The sequence below is a fragment of the Drosophila ananassae genome, chromosome 3R, assembly GCF_017639315.1.
Source record: "Drosophila ananassae strain 14024-0371.13 chromosome 3R, ASM1763931v2, whole genome shotgun sequence".
Classification (NCBI taxonomy): Eukaryota; Metazoa; Arthropoda; class Insecta; order Diptera; family Drosophilidae; genus Drosophila; species Drosophila ananassae.
Window position 1 is genome coordinate 10,664,286 of NC_057930.1, and position 20,883 is coordinate 10,685,168.

The 20,883-nt window shown below is 47.1% G+C and overlaps 1 protein-coding gene across 34 annotated transcripts in view; it reads left to right on the forward strand.

The window, feature by feature from the left end:
• The window catches only part of LOC6506596, a 129,200-nt gene that overhangs the window by 53,458 nt on the left and 54,859 nt on the right, over positions 1–20,883 (forward strand). For 27 of the 34 annotated variants that reach the window (XM_044716232.1, XM_044716235.1, XM_044716238.1 and 24 more), the window contains 4 exons: positions 9–1,817; positions 1,873–1,965; positions 5,414–6,211; positions 7,322–19,777. In XM_044716232.1, the coding sequence (XP_044572167.1) occupies positions 9–1,817; positions 1,873–1,965; positions 5,414–6,211; positions 7,322–19,777 (15,156 nt within the window). The remainder of the gene's footprint in view (positions 1–8; positions 1,818–1,872; positions 1,966–5,413; positions 6,212–7,321; positions 19,778–20,883) is intronic. The other 7 variants (XM_044716246.1, XM_044716247.1, XM_044716254.1 and 4 more) reach the window with 2 other exon arrangements.

The following is a 20,883-nucleotide window of genomic DNA, read 5'->3' on the forward strand; positions in this document are numbered from 1 at the left end:
TCCCTTAGTGACCTGCCGTGTTGACAACGATTGCTTCTTGGGACATGTTTGCCTGCACAACAAGTGCGTCTATGGCTGCCACGCTGACGAGGATTGCAGTGCTTCCGAGTCCTGCCGCAATGACAAGTGTGTGAATCCGTGTCTGGAAAGCCCCTGCGGCCCGAATGCCGCCTGCTCGGTGTCCAACCACAGGGCGAGCTGTAGCTGCCTGGAGAGCATGGTGCCCAACCCGACGCCCCAGGTGGGCTGTGTAAGATCTCCGCCACTGGAGTGCCGCGAGAATCGTGACTGTGGCAATGGACTGGCCTGCTTTGAGTCGGTGTGCCGGCCCCTGTGCGCCGACGATTCCGGCTGTCTGACCAACGAACGTTGCCAGCAGGGTGTGTGTAAGCCGCTATGCCGGCACGACAACGAATGCGGCCATGGAGAGCTGTGCCTGGGCTTGAACTGCGTGCCCGGCTGCCGCAACGACCAGGGCTGTCCCCAGGACCTCACCTGTGTGGCTCAGCAGTGCATCGATCCATGTGCCGATCCCACTGCCTGCGGCACCAATGCTCTCTGCCTGACCGTCGATCATTGCAAGCAATGCTCCTGCCCCGAGGGCCTCGACGGCAATGCCAATGTTGCCTGCAAGGTGCCAAGGACTGCCTGTGCCAAGCACGAAGACTGCCACACGAACCAACTCTGCTATGCTGGCAGTTGCCAGGGCAAGTGCCGGAATGACCAGAACTGCTTAGCTGATGAGAGATGCATGCGCGGCACTTGCCGCACCGTCTGCAACACCGACGATGCCTGCTCCCAGGGACAAATCTGTGAGAATCGCATGTGCCAGACCGGATGCCGTACAGATCTTAGCTGCGCCACCGATGAGGCCTGCGTGAACAAGAAGTGCCAGAACCCATGCAGGACACCCGGACAGTGTGGTCAGTGCGCTGACTGCCTGGTGGTCAATCACGGCGTCCAGTGCCAGTGCCCGGCTTCGTATATCGGGGACGGACTCACTGGATGTCAGCTGCCGCCCGAAAGGTGCCATCCCGGCTGCGAATGCGACGAGAACGGAGCCTACTGTGCCAGTAAGTGTTCGAAGAACGAGGATTGCGCCTGCGGACAGCAGTGCGCTCGAGGAAAGTGCCGCAACAAGTGCGGACCCAAGCGCCAATGCACTGTGGGTCAGCTGTGCGAACGAGGATCCTGCATCGCCGGTTGCAAGTCCAACGGAGACTGTGCCGCCGACCAGAGCTGCGTGCGAGGCAAGTGCACCGATCCCTGCGCCGATGACAAGGCCTGTGGAAGGAACGCCCTGTGTACGGTGTCGGAGCACCGCTTGCTCTGCTACTGTCCGGATGGATACGAGGGTGAGCCCTCCAAGGAGTGCGTGCAGTTCGAGTGCCGCGTGGACACCGATTGTGATACCAACAAACGCTGCGACCAAGGCAAATGCCGCAATCCGTGTCTGGAATACGGAGCCTGTGGCACCAATGCCCAGTGCCGTGTGGTGAACCGCAAGGCGCAGTGCTCCTGCCCGCCTGATTTCTTCGGCAATCCGTCGAGCGAGTGCCAGCCCCTGGAAGGAGGCTGCTCGAACAACCCGTGCGGCGTGAACTCCAAGTGCAACGAGGTACCCGGTGGATACGAGTGTGCCTGCATGGACGGTTGCATTGGCGATGCGCACAAGGGTTGCCTCTGCGAGGGAACGCTGGTGAATGCCTGCCACGGACACCCTTGTGGCCGGAATGCCGAATGCCACGTTCTGGATGGAAGCCAGCCGCAGTGCTATTGCCCAGAGGGCCTGCCCCACGGAGATCCCTATGTGGAATGTGAGTGATTTGTTGCTGTTACTCGTACAGTGTTATTAACCTTGTTATCATACAGGCTACCTGACTCCTCCCAAGGAGGACTGTCGCAACCAAGGCTGCGAGGTGGGCGACTGTGTACGACAGGGCTCTGAATATGTGTGCCAGCAGGGTGAGTGCCAAGTTCATGTTTGCAGTTCATATGTTTTAGACCAAATCGTACCGTTAATGCTAATCAAGTTAACCAGCGTTCCTTACAAGTTATCGTTATTGTAATCAGTAAGCGTTATCGTTGAAGCTCGTTATTACTGTTACCACAAAATAACTGGAGGTCTGTCAGTAACCAAATTGAAATATTGTTATTATTTTCTTGGTTTAATCTTCTAGTTTTGAGTTGTTTAAACACAAAAACTTAAACCAGCTAATTAGCTAATTCCACTAATTCAAGGCCCTTGCGGCCACTTAGAGCATTTACCCAACAAACCGAATCTGATTTCAGTGTAGTGTGTGTGTGTGTTTAAAATGCCAAATCTAATTCGTAAATCGTAATACATATTTTGATTAATTTTTTCTTAACAACCTATACACATGTGCGAAGTTCCAGGTATTAGTCTAATATCGTTTTATTCCCCGCACGTACAAAAAACAACCGAAACACGCAACCAAACAAAAAACCACCTACACAACAAACTCCCAATCTCGGCTAAGTTATTTGCCAAAAATGCCAAAGAAAATATAATTCAGTGCACAGTTTTTATTATGCAATTTTTTGTTAGCTTTCGTTTGATTATTTTTTTTTGCCTAGTTTGTAAGCACTTTACCTTATAATACACCATCAACGCATATGGAGATTCGTGGAATGTTGCTGTCGCTATCGCGGTTCCCCAATCTGTGCCTAAAATTCATTTCTGAAACACACATTATTCCGAAAAGACAAACCAACGCAGCAAAATTAAGTCTAGCTCTAAGCAAATTTAAACAACCTTACTAAAAATTATCATTCTCCACAAAAAACATCCTGAAAATCAAAAACAAACAAAATCAAAACGAGTTGGCTGTAGTTCCCATAAAGCTTGAATCTTGCCCTCTCATATCATTTGGCTTTCTCCAAAGCTCAGCTCAGCTTAACTCGACCCTCTCATTGAACTGTTTTTCTTCGTTACCATACAATTGGCTTGAATAACCAACCATCTGTATTGGCGCTCAACTATGCGGCATCCATTGCGACTCGGAAACAGTTAACGCACAGATCTCAGTAGACAAATTGGTTCATCCCCCCACCTAACCTAACCTAGTCTAAAGACAAACGCCGCGATAGCGATACGTAGCCAGTAAAATTAGTAGCGAATTATAATTAAACTGGTTAATCACGAGAGTGCCACGATATAAAACCTGAATAAAAATTTAATAATCAACACAATGTCACGCTAATCCTATAGACAACAATCCTCAACACATCCTTGAAACTGAAAACAAAAATGATCGAAATATCCCCAACCGAATAATCCCATCCCACCTCCAATTCCGCTCTGCCTGCCCCCCTCTGTCGTATCCTTTCGCTAAATATCCCCCCTATATTTTTTACAATTCTTAAATGAACAAAGTCTCAGATTGGGAACTGTGGACGGGACAATTCTCACACATAGTTCACATATGCTTGAATCCGATTCGAAACCGATCGAGGAACATAGTAGTCAAGTTAAGATCCATTACAACTGTGTACAGACCGATTACCGAAAACAATCAATTAAAATTTAAATTAAAAGCAACATCAACAGCTAATACTACTTTTCAATGCATCCCCAAAAGCAAGTCTACAGTATAACCGAAACAATAAACAAAAAGCATTTATTTTGTACAAAAAAACTCCTTTGAAAGTACATATTAAGATCGTAACTCTGAAAGCTCTACCCTATCCACCACTCTCTACATAGATCGTCTATTGGTTAAAATCTTTATAAACACTCCGAATTGAATTAAATTGTAACTAAATTTAACTAACCCTTTCAAATATGTTTTGGTACAATTGACTAGTGATTAAGTTGTATATATATATGCAAAAGTTTGTACATAATTGTACATATACTCGTAACCGACTGGGCTGCATCTTAAGCGGCCAATCGAACTAACCCACATCAGTTTTTTTAAATCTGTAAATATGAAATTTGAAGACTGTGAATTATTAATAACATGGATAAGCCAACTAGTCACGTATATCTCTAACGTAATTTTCAAAATTGTATTTACCCATCGATTTTCAACTATGTACTACTTCTTCCAACCTGCTCCTACTAAGCCTTTCCCTTCAAAGCTAATCTCCTGTTCTAGCCAGGCCACTCTGCCACCACTTCTTTCTATTTCTGTCCCTGATCTCTCCTCTGAATCAATCACTCACCAAACCAATCGCCAATAACGTGTCTCTCGTGAGGGCAGAGCGCATGTGTTGGATGTCGTGTAATTTTTACCATTACTCAAAACTCAAAACTCAAAACTGAACAAACAATAAACCAAAATATATAATAGCTCGAACTCGCATTAATCCCGAGATAATTCATTGCTCAACTAAGACTGCCTATAGTACAGCATCAACAAAATTAATTGGGCAGACGGGGAAAGTGCCAGGCTCTCCTGCTCTAAGCTCGCTCGTAAAATGGTAAATCATCAAGGATTGTAACTATTGCTCACTTGTTATCACCGCCTACTCGCTCTCTTGATTTCTTATCAAAATTCACACCAAACCGCAGACAAATCCCGGCCGGCCATATCCACTGAATGGTTATGTTCCCGGCTTGCGTATAAAAATACATAAAAACCTAGTTATTGTGAGATGTTCCCTTCACAGTTCTACAATTTGAATTAGACCAAAAAAAATTAAATAAATTGCTCCAACTAACTGCACCAACTGGCTGGGCTTGGCCAATGCCAAGCTCATGCAAATCAAGCTTTTATTTTCTTAAGTTATGTTTTCGTTTTCGTTGTTTATGATTTCTGTATCCACCGTTTCTGATCTCGTTGAACTCCCCAGCTAAAATTTTCTTTTAACTTAACACACCCCCATGCACAAAAACCCCCCAAAAAAACCCCCGAAATCGAGTCCCCAACAATCCCACTGACACTTATTCGAGCACAGAAACCACCGACCCACCGCAACCAACATACAAACCCCACCCAAAAACACCGAAAACCACACCAAACACTCAGAAACAAAGAAGCCCGAATCAAAACCAAGCAATCAAAAAATGGATTATAATGTTTATATATTGTCTTGTTTAAGTCTCTCCTATTGTTTTTAGAAAACATCTAGCTATAAGTTATACCCGAATCCCCGATCCAAAATTATGTGTTTACACTGTCCCACCCCCAAGAAGCCCTGAAACCTTCACAAGGCTGTTCCGTCTATCAGACTCTAGTTCCCAACTTTGCCTCGACAATATTTCAATGTCGCACTTTCTCGTATCCACGTGTTTCCCGATCCCCTATGAAAGATATATCTATTTAGTAGCGTACCGTTTATGCCACCGAATAGTTGAATGCACCCACCAACGATTAACATTTAAACAACCAAACAACTCCTGTCTATCTCTCTCTCGTTCTTCCCTGCCCTGGATGTTATGTTGTAGACACCGAACAATGCTACTCAGACACGGATTGTCCCAGTGAAAAGTCGTGCCTCCAAGGACACTGCAGCGATCCTTGTACAATGCGTGGCGCTTGTGGCTTAAATGCGCTTTGCAAAACTGTTCTGCATCGGCCGCGCTGCTCTTGCCCCAGCTGCCACATCGGCCGGCCGGAGGTTGAGTGCAAGCCGGATCCCAAGTGCATCCCGGATGACACGGATGCCAAGACCAAGGAGCAGATACCATGCACCAGTGACTCCGAGTGCCCCGAGACGCTGCAGTGCGGCCAGTATGGCCAGTGCACGGATCCGTGCAACAACCCCCTCTTCATCTGTGAGAGCAACAAGAAGTGCGAGACCCGGCGCCACCATCCGGTGTGCATCTGCAAGTCCGGTTTCATTGTGAACGAATACGGCGAACTGACCTGCGCTCCGGACAAGCGGGAGTGCTACCGCGACGATGACTGCGCCTCGAACATGGCCTGCACGGACGGCAAGTGCCGGAACCCGTGCATCGTCCCCCTGGGACGAGCCCCGATCTGTGCGGAGAACCAGTCCTGCGAGGTGCAGAACCACAAGCCCGTGTGCATCTGTATGCGCGACTGCCAGCCCTCGATCTCGATCTGCCTCCGGGACGCCGGCTGTCCGGCCGGGCTCGCCTGCCGCAAGCTGCAGTGCGTCGATCCGTGCAAGTTTGCCACATGCGCCCCCAACTCGCCATGCATTGTCGAGGATCACAAGCCGATATGTAAATTCTGCCCAGCTGGATTTATAGCCGATGCCAAGAATGGATGTCAAAAAGGTAAAGCACCACATGTACTCTCTCTCACTCAGATCTCTGTCGAGTGAAAGTGCCTTATGTTTCTGTCTTGAATATCTCTGTTTCCTGCTCTCTATATCTCACACACGCTCTCACCTTTTGCTAGCTCTGTCTTATTGTCTGTCCCCTCACCAAGCAAAAAAACAAATAAATAAATACAATCAACCGCATAGGAGGAAAGACATTGGCCAAGACCCTTTCTCCTGTCAGCGCCTTGTCAATATTTTTCCTCGCGATGTTTGTGTAAATGTACATAGGACTGAGAAATTAAACGCCTGTACGGGTACAGGGTTCCAAGCTTTCGCCTATCGATATGGCCATTAGCCAATTATAAAACCACTTACCTCCCGAAAAGCCAAGTTACAAGCGGAAAGCGACCATTAACCCCACGGTCCAATGCTTTATGCCACTAGCACAGCGACTAGGCTGAAGCACCTTAAGAATGAGTTGTCCATCCTTTGATCTGACGGATCACGTTGCACCTCCCTTCGGAGGTGTCAACCGAAAAGATGATATAATATATACATGAAGACACAACAACAAGAAAACTCTTCTGAACATTCACACACGCTCATGCTCACAGTGATATTAATCAATTAATTAATCAAATGCCTCCCGAATACTCGTACTATGAAATTCTTAACCTATGACTCTAAACAAACGGTAACAAGATGTAACACTAATGGTAAACCTAAACCAAACCAATCCAACACCAATATGTAGCTAACTAATAGTAAAGAAGTTCGTTTCTAATTTGAAATTGATTAACCGTAAACTAGTTGATAAAGCTTTCGAAATGTATTTACATTTGCAATTATTTGAGAATTGCAACAGAGTTAGAACGAAATCCCGACCAGTATTTTTCTAGGTACGCCCACGCCCCCTTCTGTATATATAGTGCACCTCCCTCCCTGTTGTAGCTTTACACTTCCTATCTTATATTTGGTAAAATTATTTGTAAATATTTTAACGTATTTTTATTTTTTAAATCTTACATTTTATTTTGAAATATGTACAAAATACTACATTCCCAAAAAAAAATCCAATAATATGTATAAACAAAACAAACCCCAAAATGAAATGTCGAAGCAGCTAAGCCAGGTGGCAACTGTACCTCAAACGAAGATTGCAGTGAAGCACACCAATGTGGATCATCTGGTCAATGTATCGATCCCTGTCAATCGGTCTGTGCAGGGGCAGTAAAGTGCGTCACGTCAGCCCATAGGGTCACCACATGCATCTGCCCAGACACCTTGACGAACGCGACCAGCCCGAACTGCATTCCAACCGAACCTACACCCCAGACTTCCTCCCGACCATTTGATATGACAACAGAATCGATGACCATAAAGTACACTATTATGCAATTGGCAAACCAAACCGAAATGCGAACCCGTTTCACCGAGATTGAGGCTGAAAACGAAACGACAGTTCCCTACATTAGCACAACCGAATCATACAAAACGACTAAGCAGCTAACGATCGACGGACGACCTAGTATTCCCACATCTCCATCTGAAACCAGTGTTGCCCCTGAAACGACCACTTCATTACCCATAGGTTCTTCAACTAGTGACAGTTCTACAGAAAAATTTAGTGAGGAAACTACTTTTGGAATTGACGGTAAAGCCGAAATTCCCACTTCTTCCAAAACTAGTATTCCATCGGGATCCTTCGAAATAACCACTTCTCTACCCAAGGACATCACTCCTGGGCAAACAACAGAAAAGGCAATTGACGAGACAACATTCAGATTTGATGGTAGCTCCACCATTCCTACTTCTCCTTCTGAATCTAGTAGACCCACAGAAGCCTCAGAAACAACCACTTCCCTTCCCAGGGATACCACCTCTGGGCAAACAACAGAAAAGGCCATTGAGGAGAAAACAGTCAGATTTGATGGTAGATCCACCATTCCTACTTCTCCTTCCGAAACTAGTAGGCCCACAGTAGCCCCAGAAATAACCACTTCCCTACCCAAGGATACCACTCCTGGGCAAACAACAGAAAAGGCCATTGAGGAGACAACAGTCAGATTTGATGGCAGATCCACCATTCCTACCTCTCCGTCTGAAACTAGTAGACCCACGGGAGCCCCAGAAATAACCACATCCCTACCCAGGAATACCACTCCTGGGCAAACGACAGAAAAGTCTTTTGAGGAGACAACAGTCAGATATGATGGTAGATCCACCATTCCTACATCTCCTTCTAAAACTAGTAGACCCACGGGAGCCTTAGAAACAACCACTTCCCTTCCCAGGGATACCACTCCTGGGCAAACGACAGAAAAGGCCATTGAGGAAACAACAGTTAGATTTGATGGTAGATCCACCATTCCTACTTCTCCTTCTGAAACTAGTAGACCCACGGGAGCCCCAGAAATAACCACTTCCCTACCCAGGGATACCACTCCTGAGCAAACAACAGAAAAGTCCGTGGAGGAGACAACAGTCAGATTTGATGGTAGATCCACCATTCCTACTTCTCCTTCCGAAACTAGTAGGCCCACAGGAGCCCCAGAAATAACCACTTCCCTACCCAAGGAAACCACTCCTGGGCAAACGACAGAAAAGTCTTTTGAGGAGACAACAGCCAGATTTGATGGTAGATCCACCATTCCTACCTCTTCGTCTGAAACTAGTAGACCCACGGGAGCCCCAGAAATAACCACTTCCCTACCCAGGGATACCACTCCTGGGCAAACGACAGAAAAGGCCATTGAGGATACAACAGTTAGATTTGATGGTAGATCCACCATTCCTACTTCTCCTTCCGAAACTAGTAGGCCCACAGTAGCCCCAGAAATAACCACTTCCCTACCCAGGGATACCACTCCTGGGCAAACAACAGAAAAGTCCGTGGAGGAGACAACAGTCAGATTTGATGGTAGATCCACCATTCCTACTTCTCCTTCCGAAACTAGTAGGCCCACAGTAGCCCCAGAAATAACCACTTCCCTACCCAAGGATACCACTCCTGGGCAAACAACAGAAAAGGCCATTGAGGATACAACAGTTAGATTTGATGGTAGATCCACCATTCCTACTTCTCCTTCCGAAACTAGTAGGCCCACAGTAGCCCCAGAAATAACCACTTCCCTACCCAGGGATACCACTCCTGGGCAAACAACAGAAAAGTCCGTGGAGGCGACAACAGTCAGATTTGATGGTAGAACCACCATTCCTACCTCTCCGTCTGAAACTAGTAGACCCACGGGAGCCCCAGAAATAACCACTTCCCTACCCAGGGATACCACTCCTGGGCAAACAACAGAAAAGTCCGTGGAGGAGACAACAGTCAGATTTGATGGTAGATCCACCATTCCTACCTCTCCGTCTGAAACTAGTAGACCCACGGGAGCCCCAGAAATAACCACTTCCCTACCTAGGGATACCACTCCTGGGCAAACAACAGAAAAGGCCATTGAGGAGACAACAGTCAGATTTGATGGTAGATCCACCATTCCTACCTCTTCGTCTGAAACTAGTAGACCCACGGGAGCCCCAGAAATAACCACTTCCCTACCCAGGGATACCACTCCTGGGCAAACGACAGAAAAGGCCATTGAGGAAACAACAGTTAGATTTGATGGTAGATCCACCATTCCTACTTCTCCTTCCGAAACTAGTAGACCCACAGGAGCCCCAGAAATAGCCACTTCCCTACCCAAGGAAACCACTCCTGGGCAAACGACAGAAAAGTCTTTTGAGGAGACAACAGTCAGATTTGACGGTAGATCCACCATTCCTACTTCTCCTTCCGAAACTAGTAGACCCACAGTAGCCCCAGAAATAACCACTTCACTACCCAGGGATACCACTCCAGGGCAAACAACAGAAAAGGCCATTGAGGAGACAACAATCGCATTTGATGGTAGATCCACCATTCCTACTTCTGCTTCTGAAACTAGTAGACCCACAGAAGCTCCAGAAATAACCACTTCCCTACCCAAGGATACCACTCCTGGGCAAACAACAGAAAAGTCTTTTGAGGAGACAACAGTCAGATTTGACGGTAGATCCACCATTCCTACTTCTCCTTCCGAAACTAGTAGACCCACAGTAGCCCCAGAAATAACCACTTCACTACCCAGGGATACCACTCCAGGGCAAACAACAGAAAAGGCCATTGAGGAGACAACAATCGCATTTGATGGTAGATCCACCATTCCTACTTCTGCTTCTGAAACTAGTAGACCCACAGAAGCTCCAGAAATAACCACTTCCCTACCCAAGGATACCACTCCTGGGCAAACAACAGAAAAGTCTTTTGAGGAGACAACAGTCAGATTTGATGGTAGATCCACCATTCCTACTTCTCCTTCCGAAACTAGTAGGCCCACAGTAGCCCCAGAAATAACCACTTCCCTACCCAAGGATACCACTCCTGGGCAAACAACAGAAAAGGCCATTGAGGAGACAACAGTCAGATTTGATGGTAGATCCACCATTCCTACCTCTCCTTCTGAAACTAGTAGATCCACGGGATCCCCAGAAATAACCACTTCCCTACCCAGGGATACCACTCCTGGGCAAACAACAGAAAAGGCCATTGAGGAGACAACAGTCAGATTTGATGGTAGATCCACCATTCCTACTTCTCCTTCCGAAACTAGTAGGCCCACAGGAGCCCCAGAAATAACCACTTCCCTACCCAGGGATACCACTCCTGGGCAAACAACAGAAAAGTCCGTGGAGGAGACAACAGTCAGATTTGATGGTAGATCCACCATTCCTACCTCTCCGTCTGAAACTAGTAGACCCACGGGATCCCCAGAAATAACCACTTCCCTACCCAGGGATACCACTCCTGGGCAAACAACAGAAAAGGCCATTGAGGAGACAACAGTCAGATTTGATGGTAGATCCACCATTCCTACCTCTTCGTCTGAAACTAGTAGACCCACGGGAGCCCCAGAAATAACCACTTCCCTACCCAGGGATACCACTCCTGGGCAAACGACAGAAAAGGCCATTGAGGAAACAACAGTTAGATTTGATGGTAGATCCACCATTCCGACTTCTCCTTTCGAAACTAGTAGACCCACAGGAGCCCCAGAAATAGCCACTTCCCTACCCAAGGAAACCACTCCTGGGCAAACGACAGAAAAGTCTTTTGAGGAGACAACAGTCAGATTTGACGGTAGATCCACCATTCCTACTTCTCCTTCCGAAACTAGTAGACCCACAGTAGCCCCAGAAATAACCACTTCCCTACCCAAGGAAACCACTCCTGGGCAAACGACAGAAAAGTCTTTTGAGGAGACAACAGTCAGATTTGATGGTAGATCCACCATTCCTACTTCTCCTTCCGAAACTAGTAGGCCCACAGTAGCCCCAGAAATAACCACTTCCCTACCCAAGGAAACCACTCCCGGGCAAACGACAGAAAAGTCTTTTGAGGAGACAACAGTCAGATTTGATGGTAGATCCACCATTCCTACTTCTCCTTCCGAAACTAGTAGGCCCACAGTAGCCCCAGAAATAACCACTTCACTACCCAGGGATACCACTCCTGGGCAAACAACAGAAAAGGCCATTGAGGAGACAACAATCGCATTTGATGGTAGATCCACCATTCCTACTTCTCCTTCCGAAACTAGTAGGCCCACAGTAGCCCCAGAAATAACCACTTCACTACCCAGGGATACCACTCCCGGGCAAACGACAGAAAAGTCTTTTGAGGAGACAACAGTCAGATTTGATGGTAGATCCACCATTCCTACTTCTCCTTCCGAAACTAGTAGGCCCACAGTAGCCCCAGAAATAACCACTTTCCGACCCAGGGATACCACTCCTGGGCAAACAACAGAAAAGGCCATTGAGGAGACAACAGTCAGATTTGATGGTAGATCCACCATTCATACCTCTCCTTCTGAAACTAGTAGACCCACGGGAGCCCCAGAAATAACCACTTCCCTACCCAGGGATACCACTCCTGAGCAAACGACAGAAAAGTCCGTGGAGGAGACAACAGTCAGATTTGATGGTAGATCCACCATTCCTACTTCTCCTTCCGAAACTAGTAGGCCCACAGTAGCCCCAGAAATAACCACTTCACTACCCAAGGAAACCACTCCTGGGCAAACGACAGAAAAGTCTTTTGAGGAGACAACAGTCAGATTTGATGGTAGATCCACCATTCCTACTTCTCCTTCCGAAACTAGTAGGCCCACAGTAGCCCCAGAAATAACCACTTTCCGACCCAGGGATACCACTCCTGGGCAAACAACAGAAAAGGCCATTGAGGAGACAACAGTCAGATTTGATGGTAGATCCACCATTCCTACTTCTCCTTCTGAAACTAGTAGACCCACGGGAGCCCCAGAAATAACCACTTCCCTACCCAAGGAAACCACTCCCGGGCAAACGACAGAAAAGGCCATTGAGGAGACAACAGTCAGATTTGATGGTAGATCCACCATTCCTACTTCTCCTTCTGAAACTAGTAGACCCACGGGAGCCCCAGAAATAACCACTTCCCTACCCAAGGAAACCACTCCCGGGCAAACGACAGAAAAGTCTTTTGAGGAGACAACAGTCAGATTTGATGGTAGATCCACCATTCCAACATCTTCCTTTCAAACAAGTAGACCCACAGGAGCCCCAGAAATAAACACATCCCTACCCAGGGATACCACTCCTGGGCAAACAACAGAAAAGTCCGTGGAGGAGACAACAGTCAGATTTGATGGTAGATCCACCATTCCAACATCTTCCTCTCAAACAAGTAGACCCACAGGAGCCCCAGAAATAACCACTTCCCTACCCAGGGATACCACTCCTGGGCAAACAACAGAAAAGGCCATTGAGGAGACAACAGTCAGATTTGATGGTAGATCCACCATTCCTACCTCTCCTTCTGAAACTAGTAGACCCACGGGAGCCCCAGAAATAACCACTTCCCTACCCAGGGATACCACTCCTGAGCAAACGACAGAAAAGTCCGTGGAGGAGACAACAGTCAGATTTGATGGTAGATCCACCATTCCTACTTCTCCTTCCGAAACTAGTAGGCCCACAGTAGCCCCAGAAATAACCACTTCACTACCCAAGGAAACCACTCCTGGGCAAACGACAGAAAAGTCTTTTGAGGAGACAACAGTCAGATTTGATGGTAGATCCACCATTCCTACTTCTCCTTCCGAAACTAGTAGGCCCACAGTAGCCCCAGAAATAACCACTTTCCGACCCAGGGATACCACTCCTGGGCAAACAACAGAAAAGGCCATTGAGGAGACAACAGTCAGATTTGATGGTAGATCCACCATTCCTACTTCTCCTTCCGAAACTAGTAGGCCCACAGTAGCCCCAGAAATAACCACTTCCCTACCCAAGGATACCACTCCTGGGCAAACAACAGAAAAGGCCATTGAGGAGACAACAGTCAGATTTGATGGTAGATCCACCATTCCTACTTCTCCTTCTGAAACTAGTAGACCCACGGGAGCCCCAGAAATAACCACTTCCCTACCCAAGGAAACCACTCCCGGGCAAACGACAGAAAAGTCTTTTGAGGAGACAACAGTCAGATTTGATGGTAGATCCACCATTCCAACATCTTCCTTTCAAACAAGTAGACCCACAGGAGCCCCAGAAATAAACACATCCCTACCCAGGGATACCACTCCTGGGCAAACAACAGAAAAGTCCGTGGAGGAGACAACAGTCAGATTTGATGGTAGATCCACCATTCCAACATCTTCCTTTCAAACAAGTAGACCCACAGGAGCCCCAGAAATAACCACTTCCCTACCCAGGGATACCACTCCTGGGCAAACAACAGAAAAGTCCGTGGAGGAGACAACAGTCAGATTTGATGGTAGATCCACCATTCCTACTTCTCCTTCCGAAACTAGTAGACCCACAGGAGCCCCAGAAATACCCACTTCCCTACCCAGGGATACCACTCCTGGGCAAACAACAGAAAAGGCCATTGAGGAGACACCAATCGCATTTGATGGTAGATCCACCATTCCTACATCTCCTTCTGAAACTAGTAGACCCACAGGAGCCACAGAAATAACCACTTCCCTACCCAGGGATACCACTCCTGGGCAAACAACAGAAGAGGCCATTGAGGAGACAACAATCGCATTTGATGGTAGATCCACCATTCCTACCTCTCCGTCTGAACCTAGTAGACCCACGGGATCCCCAGAAATAACCACTTCCCTACCCAGGGATACCACTCCTGGGCAAACAACAGAAGAGGCCATTGAGGAGACAACAATCGCATTTGATGGTAGATCCACCATTCCTACCTCTCCGTCTGAAACTAGTAGACCTACGGGAGCCTTAGAAACAACCACTTCCCTTCCCAGGGATACGACTCCTGGGCAAACGACAGAAAAGGCCGTTGAGGAAACAACAGTTAGATTTGATGGTAGATCCACCATTCCTACTTCTCCTTCCGACTCTAGTAGGCCCACAGTAGCCCCAGAAATAACCACATCCCTACCCAGGGATACCACTCCTGGGCAAACTACAGAAAAGGCCATTGAGGAGACAACAGTCAGATTTGATGGCAGATCCACCATTCCTACCTCTCCGTCTGAAACTAGTAGACCCACGGGAGTCCCAGAAATAACCACTTTCCGACCCAGGGATACCACTCCTGGGCAAACAACAGAAAAGGCCATTGAGGAGACAACAGTCAGATTTGATGGCAGATCCACCATTCCTACTTCTTCTTCTGAAACTAGTAGACCCACAGAAGCCTCAGAAATAACCACATCCCTACCCAGGCATACCAGTCCTGGGCAAACAACAGAAAAGGCCATTGAGGAGACAACAGTCAGATTTGATGGTAGATCCACCATTCCTACTTCTCCTTCCGAAACTAGTAGACCCACAGAAGCCCCAGAAATAACCACATCCCTACCCAGGCATACCACTCCTGGGCAAACAACAGAAAAGGCCATTGAGGAGACAACAGTCAGATTTGATGGTAGATCCACCATTCCTACTTCTCCTTCCGAAACTAGTAGACCCACAGAAGCCCCAGAAATAACCACTTTCCGACCCAGGGATACCACTCCTGGACAAACAACAGGAAAGGCCATTGAGGAAACAACAGTCAGATTTGATGGTAGATCCACCATTCCTACATCTCCTTCTGAAACTAGTAGACCCACGGGAGCCCCAGAAATAACCACTTCCCTACCCAGGGATACCACTCCAGGGCAAACGACAGGAAAGTCCGTGGAGGAGACAACAGTCAGATTTGATGGTAGATCCACCATTCCCACTTCTCCTTCCGACTCTAGTAGGCCCACAGTAGCCCCAGAAATAACCACATCCCTACCCAGGGATACCACTCCTGGGCAAACAACAGAAAAGGCCATTGAGGAGACAACAGTCAGATTTGATGGTAGATCCACCATTCCTACTTCTCCTTCCGAAACTAGTAGACCCACAGAAGCCAAAGAAATAACCACTTTCCGACCCAGGGATACCACTCCTGGGCAAACAACAGAAAAGGCCATTGAGGAGACAACAGTCAGATTTGATGGCAGATCCACCATTCCTACTTCTCCTTCCGAAACTAGTAGACCCACAGAAGCCCCAGAAATAACCACATCCCTACCCAGGCATACCACTCCTGGGCAAACAACAGAAAAGGCCATTGAGGAGACAACAGTCAGATTTGATGGTAGATCCACCATTCCTACATCTCCTTCTGAAACTAGTAGACCCACGGGAGCCCCAGAAATAACCACTTCCCTACCCAGGGATACCACTCCAGGGCAAACGACAGGAAAGTCCGTGGAGGAGACAACAGTCAGATTTGATGGTAGATCCACCATTCCCACTTCTCCTTCCGACTCTAGTAGGCCCACAGTAGCCCCAGAAATAACCACATCCCTACCCAGGGATACCACTCCTGGGCAAACAACAGAAAAGGCCATTGAGGAGACAACAGTCAGATTTGATGGTAGATCCACCATTCCTACTTCTCCTTCCGAAACTAGTAGACCCACAGAAGCCAAAGAAATAACCACTTTCCGACCCAGGGATACCACTCCTGGGCAAACAACAGAAAAGGCCATTGAGGAGACAACAGTCAGATTTGATGGTAGATCCACCATTCCTACTTCTCCTTCTGAAACTAGTAGACCCACAGGAGCCCCAAAAATAACCACTTCCCTACCCAGGGATACCACTCCTGAGCAAACAACAGAAAAGGCCATTGAGGAGACAACAGTCAGATTTGATGGTAGATCCACCATTCCTACATCTCCTTCTGAAACTAGTAGACCCACGGGAGCCCCAGAAATAACCACATCCCTACCCAGGGATACCACTCCTGGGCAAACAACAGAAAAGGCCATTGAGGAGACAACAGTCAGATTTGATGGTAGATCCACCATTCCTACTTCTCCTTCCGAAACTAGTAGGCCCACAGTAGCCCCAGAAATAACCACATCCCTACCCAGGGATACCACTCCTGGGCAAACAACAGAAAAGGCCATTGAGGAGACAACAATCGCATTTGATGGTAGATCCACCATTCCTACCTCACCGTCTGAAACTAGTAGACCCACGGGATCCCCAGAAATAACCACTTCCCTACCCAGGGATACCACTCCTGGGCAAACAACAGAAAAGGCCATAGAGGAGACAACAGTCAGATATGATGGTAGATCCACCATTCCTACATCTCCTTCTGAAACTAGTAGACCCACGGGAGCCTTAGAAACAACCACTTCCCTTCCCAGGGATACAACTCCTGGGCAAACGACAGAAAAGGCCATTGAGGAAACAACAGTTAGATTTGATGGTAGATCCACCATTCCTACTTCTCCTTCTGAAACTAGTAGACCCACAGAAGCCTCAGAAATAACCACATCCCTACCCAGGCATACCAGTCCTGGGCAAACAACAGAAAAGGCCATTGAGGAGACAACAGTCAGATTTGATGGTAGCTCCACCATTCCTACTTCTCCTTCCGAAACTAGTAGACCCACAGAAGCCAAAGAAATAACCGCTTTCCGACCCAGGGATACCACTCCTGGGCAAACAACAGAAAAGGCCATTGAGGAGACAACAGTCAGATTTGATGGCAGATCTACCATTCCTACTTCTCCTTCCGAAACTAGTAGACCCACAGAAGCCCCAGAAATAACCACATCCCTACCCAGGCATACCACTCCTGAGCAAACAACAGAAAAGGCCATTGAGGAGACAACAGTCAGATTTGATGGTAGATCCACCATTCCTACATCTCCTGCTGAAACTAGTAGACCCACGGGAGCCCCAGAAATAACCACTTCCCTACCCAGGGATACCACTCCTGGGCAAACAACAGAAAAGGCCATTGAGGAGACAACAATCGCATTTGATGGTAGATCCACCATTCCTACATCTCCTTCTGAAACTAGTAGACCCAAGGGAGCCCCAGAAATAACCACTTCCCTACCCAGGGATACCACTCCTGGGCAAACGACAGAAAAGGCCATTGAGGAAACAACAGTCAGATATTATGATAGGGGGGCCGTTGCGTCTTCAACTTCCAAATCCAGCATTCCGTCAGACTCCTTGGAATTTACCACTTTCTTATCCAAAGACAGCACTCCTGGGCAAACAACAGAAAAACCCATTGAAAGGACAACAGTCAGATTTGATGGTAGATCCACCATTCCTACATCTCCTTCTGAAACTAGTAGACCCACAGGAGCCCCAGAAATAACCACTTCCCTACCCAGGGATACCACTCCTGGACAAACAACAGAAAAGGCCATTGAGGAGACAACAGTCAGATTTGATGGCAGATCCACCATTCCTACTTCTCCTTCTGAAACTAGTAGACCCACAGAAGCCTCAGAAATAACCACATCCCTACCCAGGCATACCAGTCCTGGGCAAACAACAGAAAAGGCCATTGAGGAGACAACAGTCAGATTTGATGGTAGATCCACCATTCCTACTTCTCCTTCCGAAACTAGTAGACCCACAGAAGCCCCAGAAATAACCACTTTCCGACCCAGGGATACCACTCCTGGACAAACAACAGGAAAGGCCATTGAGGAAATAACAGTCAGATTTGATGGTAGATCCACCATTCCTACTTCTCCTTCCGAAACTAGTAGACCCACAGAAGCCCCAGAAATAACCACTTTCCGACCCAGGGATACCACTCCTGGACAAACAACAGAAAAGTCCAGTGAGGATACCACAGTCGGATTTGATGGAAGATCCACCATTCCTACTTCTCCTTCCGAAACTAGTAGACCCACAGAAGCCCCAGAAATAACCACTTTCCGACCCAGGGATACCACTCCTGGACAAACAAAAGAAAAGTCCAGTGAGGATACCACAGTCGGATTTGATGGAAGATCCACCATTCCTACTTCTCCTTCCGAAACTAGTAGACCCACAGAAGCCCCAGAAATAACCACTTTCCGACCCAGGGATACCACTCCTGGACAAACAAAAGAAAAGTCCAGTGAGGATACCACAGTCGGATTTGATGGAAGATCCACCATTCCTACTTCTCCTTCCGAAACTAGTAGACCCACAGAAGCCCCAGAAATAACCACTTTCCGACCCAGGGATACCACTCCTGGGCAAACAACAGAAAAACCCATTGAAAGGACAACAGTCAGATTTGATGGTAGATCCACCATTCCTACTTCTCCTTCTGAAACTAGTAGACCCACAGGAGCCTCAGAAATAACCACTTCACTACCCAGGGATACCACTCCTGGGCAAACAACAGGAAAGGCCATTGAGGAAACAACAGTCAGATTTGATGGTAGATCCACCATTCCTACTTCTCCTTCCGAAACTAGTAGGCCCACAGTAGCCCCAGAAATAACCACTTTCCGAACCAGGGATACCACTCCTGGACAAACAACAGAAAAGTCCAGTGAGGATACCACAGTCGGATTTGATGGCAGATCCACCATTCCTACTTCTCCTTCTGAAAATAGTAGACCCACAGAAGCCTCAGAAATAACCACATCCCTACCCAGGCATACCAGTCCTGGGCAAACAACAGAAAAGTCCAGTGAGGATACCACAGTCGGATTTGATGGAAGATCCAGCATTCCTACTTCTCCTTCCGAAACTAGTACAACCACAATAGCCCCAAAAGTGACCACTTCCCCTACGGGGAATACTACTTTGTGGCCATTGATTGATCGAACAACTCAGAATCCCTTGGAAGTGGGCCCGTTTTCAACTATTACGTCCGAAGAAACGACTTTTATTCCAATGGTTACTGTTCCTGTAGCCACTACAGTGCTGCCACTTTTGAATCATACTGCTTTATCGAGTATGGGTATGGGATCTGTTTCGGGTGGAATGCCAAATGTGACTGACAGAAGCCTGACAACCAAATCCTTAGACAATTGTGAAAAAGACTTGGACTGCTTTGACTACGAGACTTGTTTAGGAGGACTATGCATATCGCCCTGTGAATACTTTAAAAGTCCCTGCACTCATCAAAACCTGACCGTTTGTCGTACATTGAACCATACCACAATGTGCTTCTGTGATAACGCCGACGATGTAAATAGACCCGGTTGCTCTATGAAAGCAGGTAACTAAAGTTGTGTATATAAGTTGTAAGTCTTGATATCCAGCCATATTGAATGAATTGCAAGGAACCACAGGGTTGCGGTAATCTTCTGGCATCGTGGCATCGCCGACTACTTTCAAAGCCAATCACACAGCTGGCAAATTGTAGCAGCCTACTTCGGTTAGATGTCATGATTTCTTTCTCTTCCTTGGACCTACCGCCATTACCTTTCTTTTTGTGGCATATATATGTATGACCAGCCATCCGAGCCGTGCGGGCACTGTGCATGCAACCATTTTTTGTATTCCTGGCAACTCCCGTGTGTTCTTTGTTCTCCACCGATCTCAAATCATTTGTCTTTACCCTCTCTTATTACTGCTTCCTTGGCTGTGTTTCGTTGAAAGCCTTGCACCTTCACCCATGGATCTCTTCTCCACCACGAGCAGCACTCGAGATAGTTCGAACTTTGTGTCCACCCGAAGAAGCTTTGGATCGAATGCCACCATTGGCGTTTGCATGCCGATTTATGTTGCAATGTTGCTCGTTTATGTTAGTTGCCTGCTTGTGATGTCTGCCTGAATGCCTGCCTCAAAACTCATCAAGCTCCCCTGTCATCGACCACAACATCATCTTGAATGTCTCTCGTTATTCGTTACTCGTTATGGTTCTCACCTGTTATGATCTCGACTCGCATGTCCTCTCTGCGCGACACCTTTCAATTGTGTGCTAATCTGTGTTGAACTTGTTGTATTTGGTACATACTTGTTGTTTTTAAACCTTATCATACCGTACCGTAAGTGTTGTAGTGTTTAGAAGTAGAAATATTGCATGGGGTATATGGTAATCATACTCTTAGTATATAAAGATGTAACGCACTAACCAATCTAATGCTTTTGCATGTGTATATGTTGTTCGAAGCAACAAATTAAACCCGACTAATGCCAATGCCTGCTAGTATTTACTTGTGCTTGCTTAAACCTACTTTAGATAGAGAAAACCTACGGCATCTAAAACCTAAGGCATCTATATTAAATGGAGATGTTGTACTAACTGCATTGAAAAATGAACTAAAGAGAAAACTACCTACCGAACAGGATTCTTGACTTCAAAGAAAGGAATGACCTAAT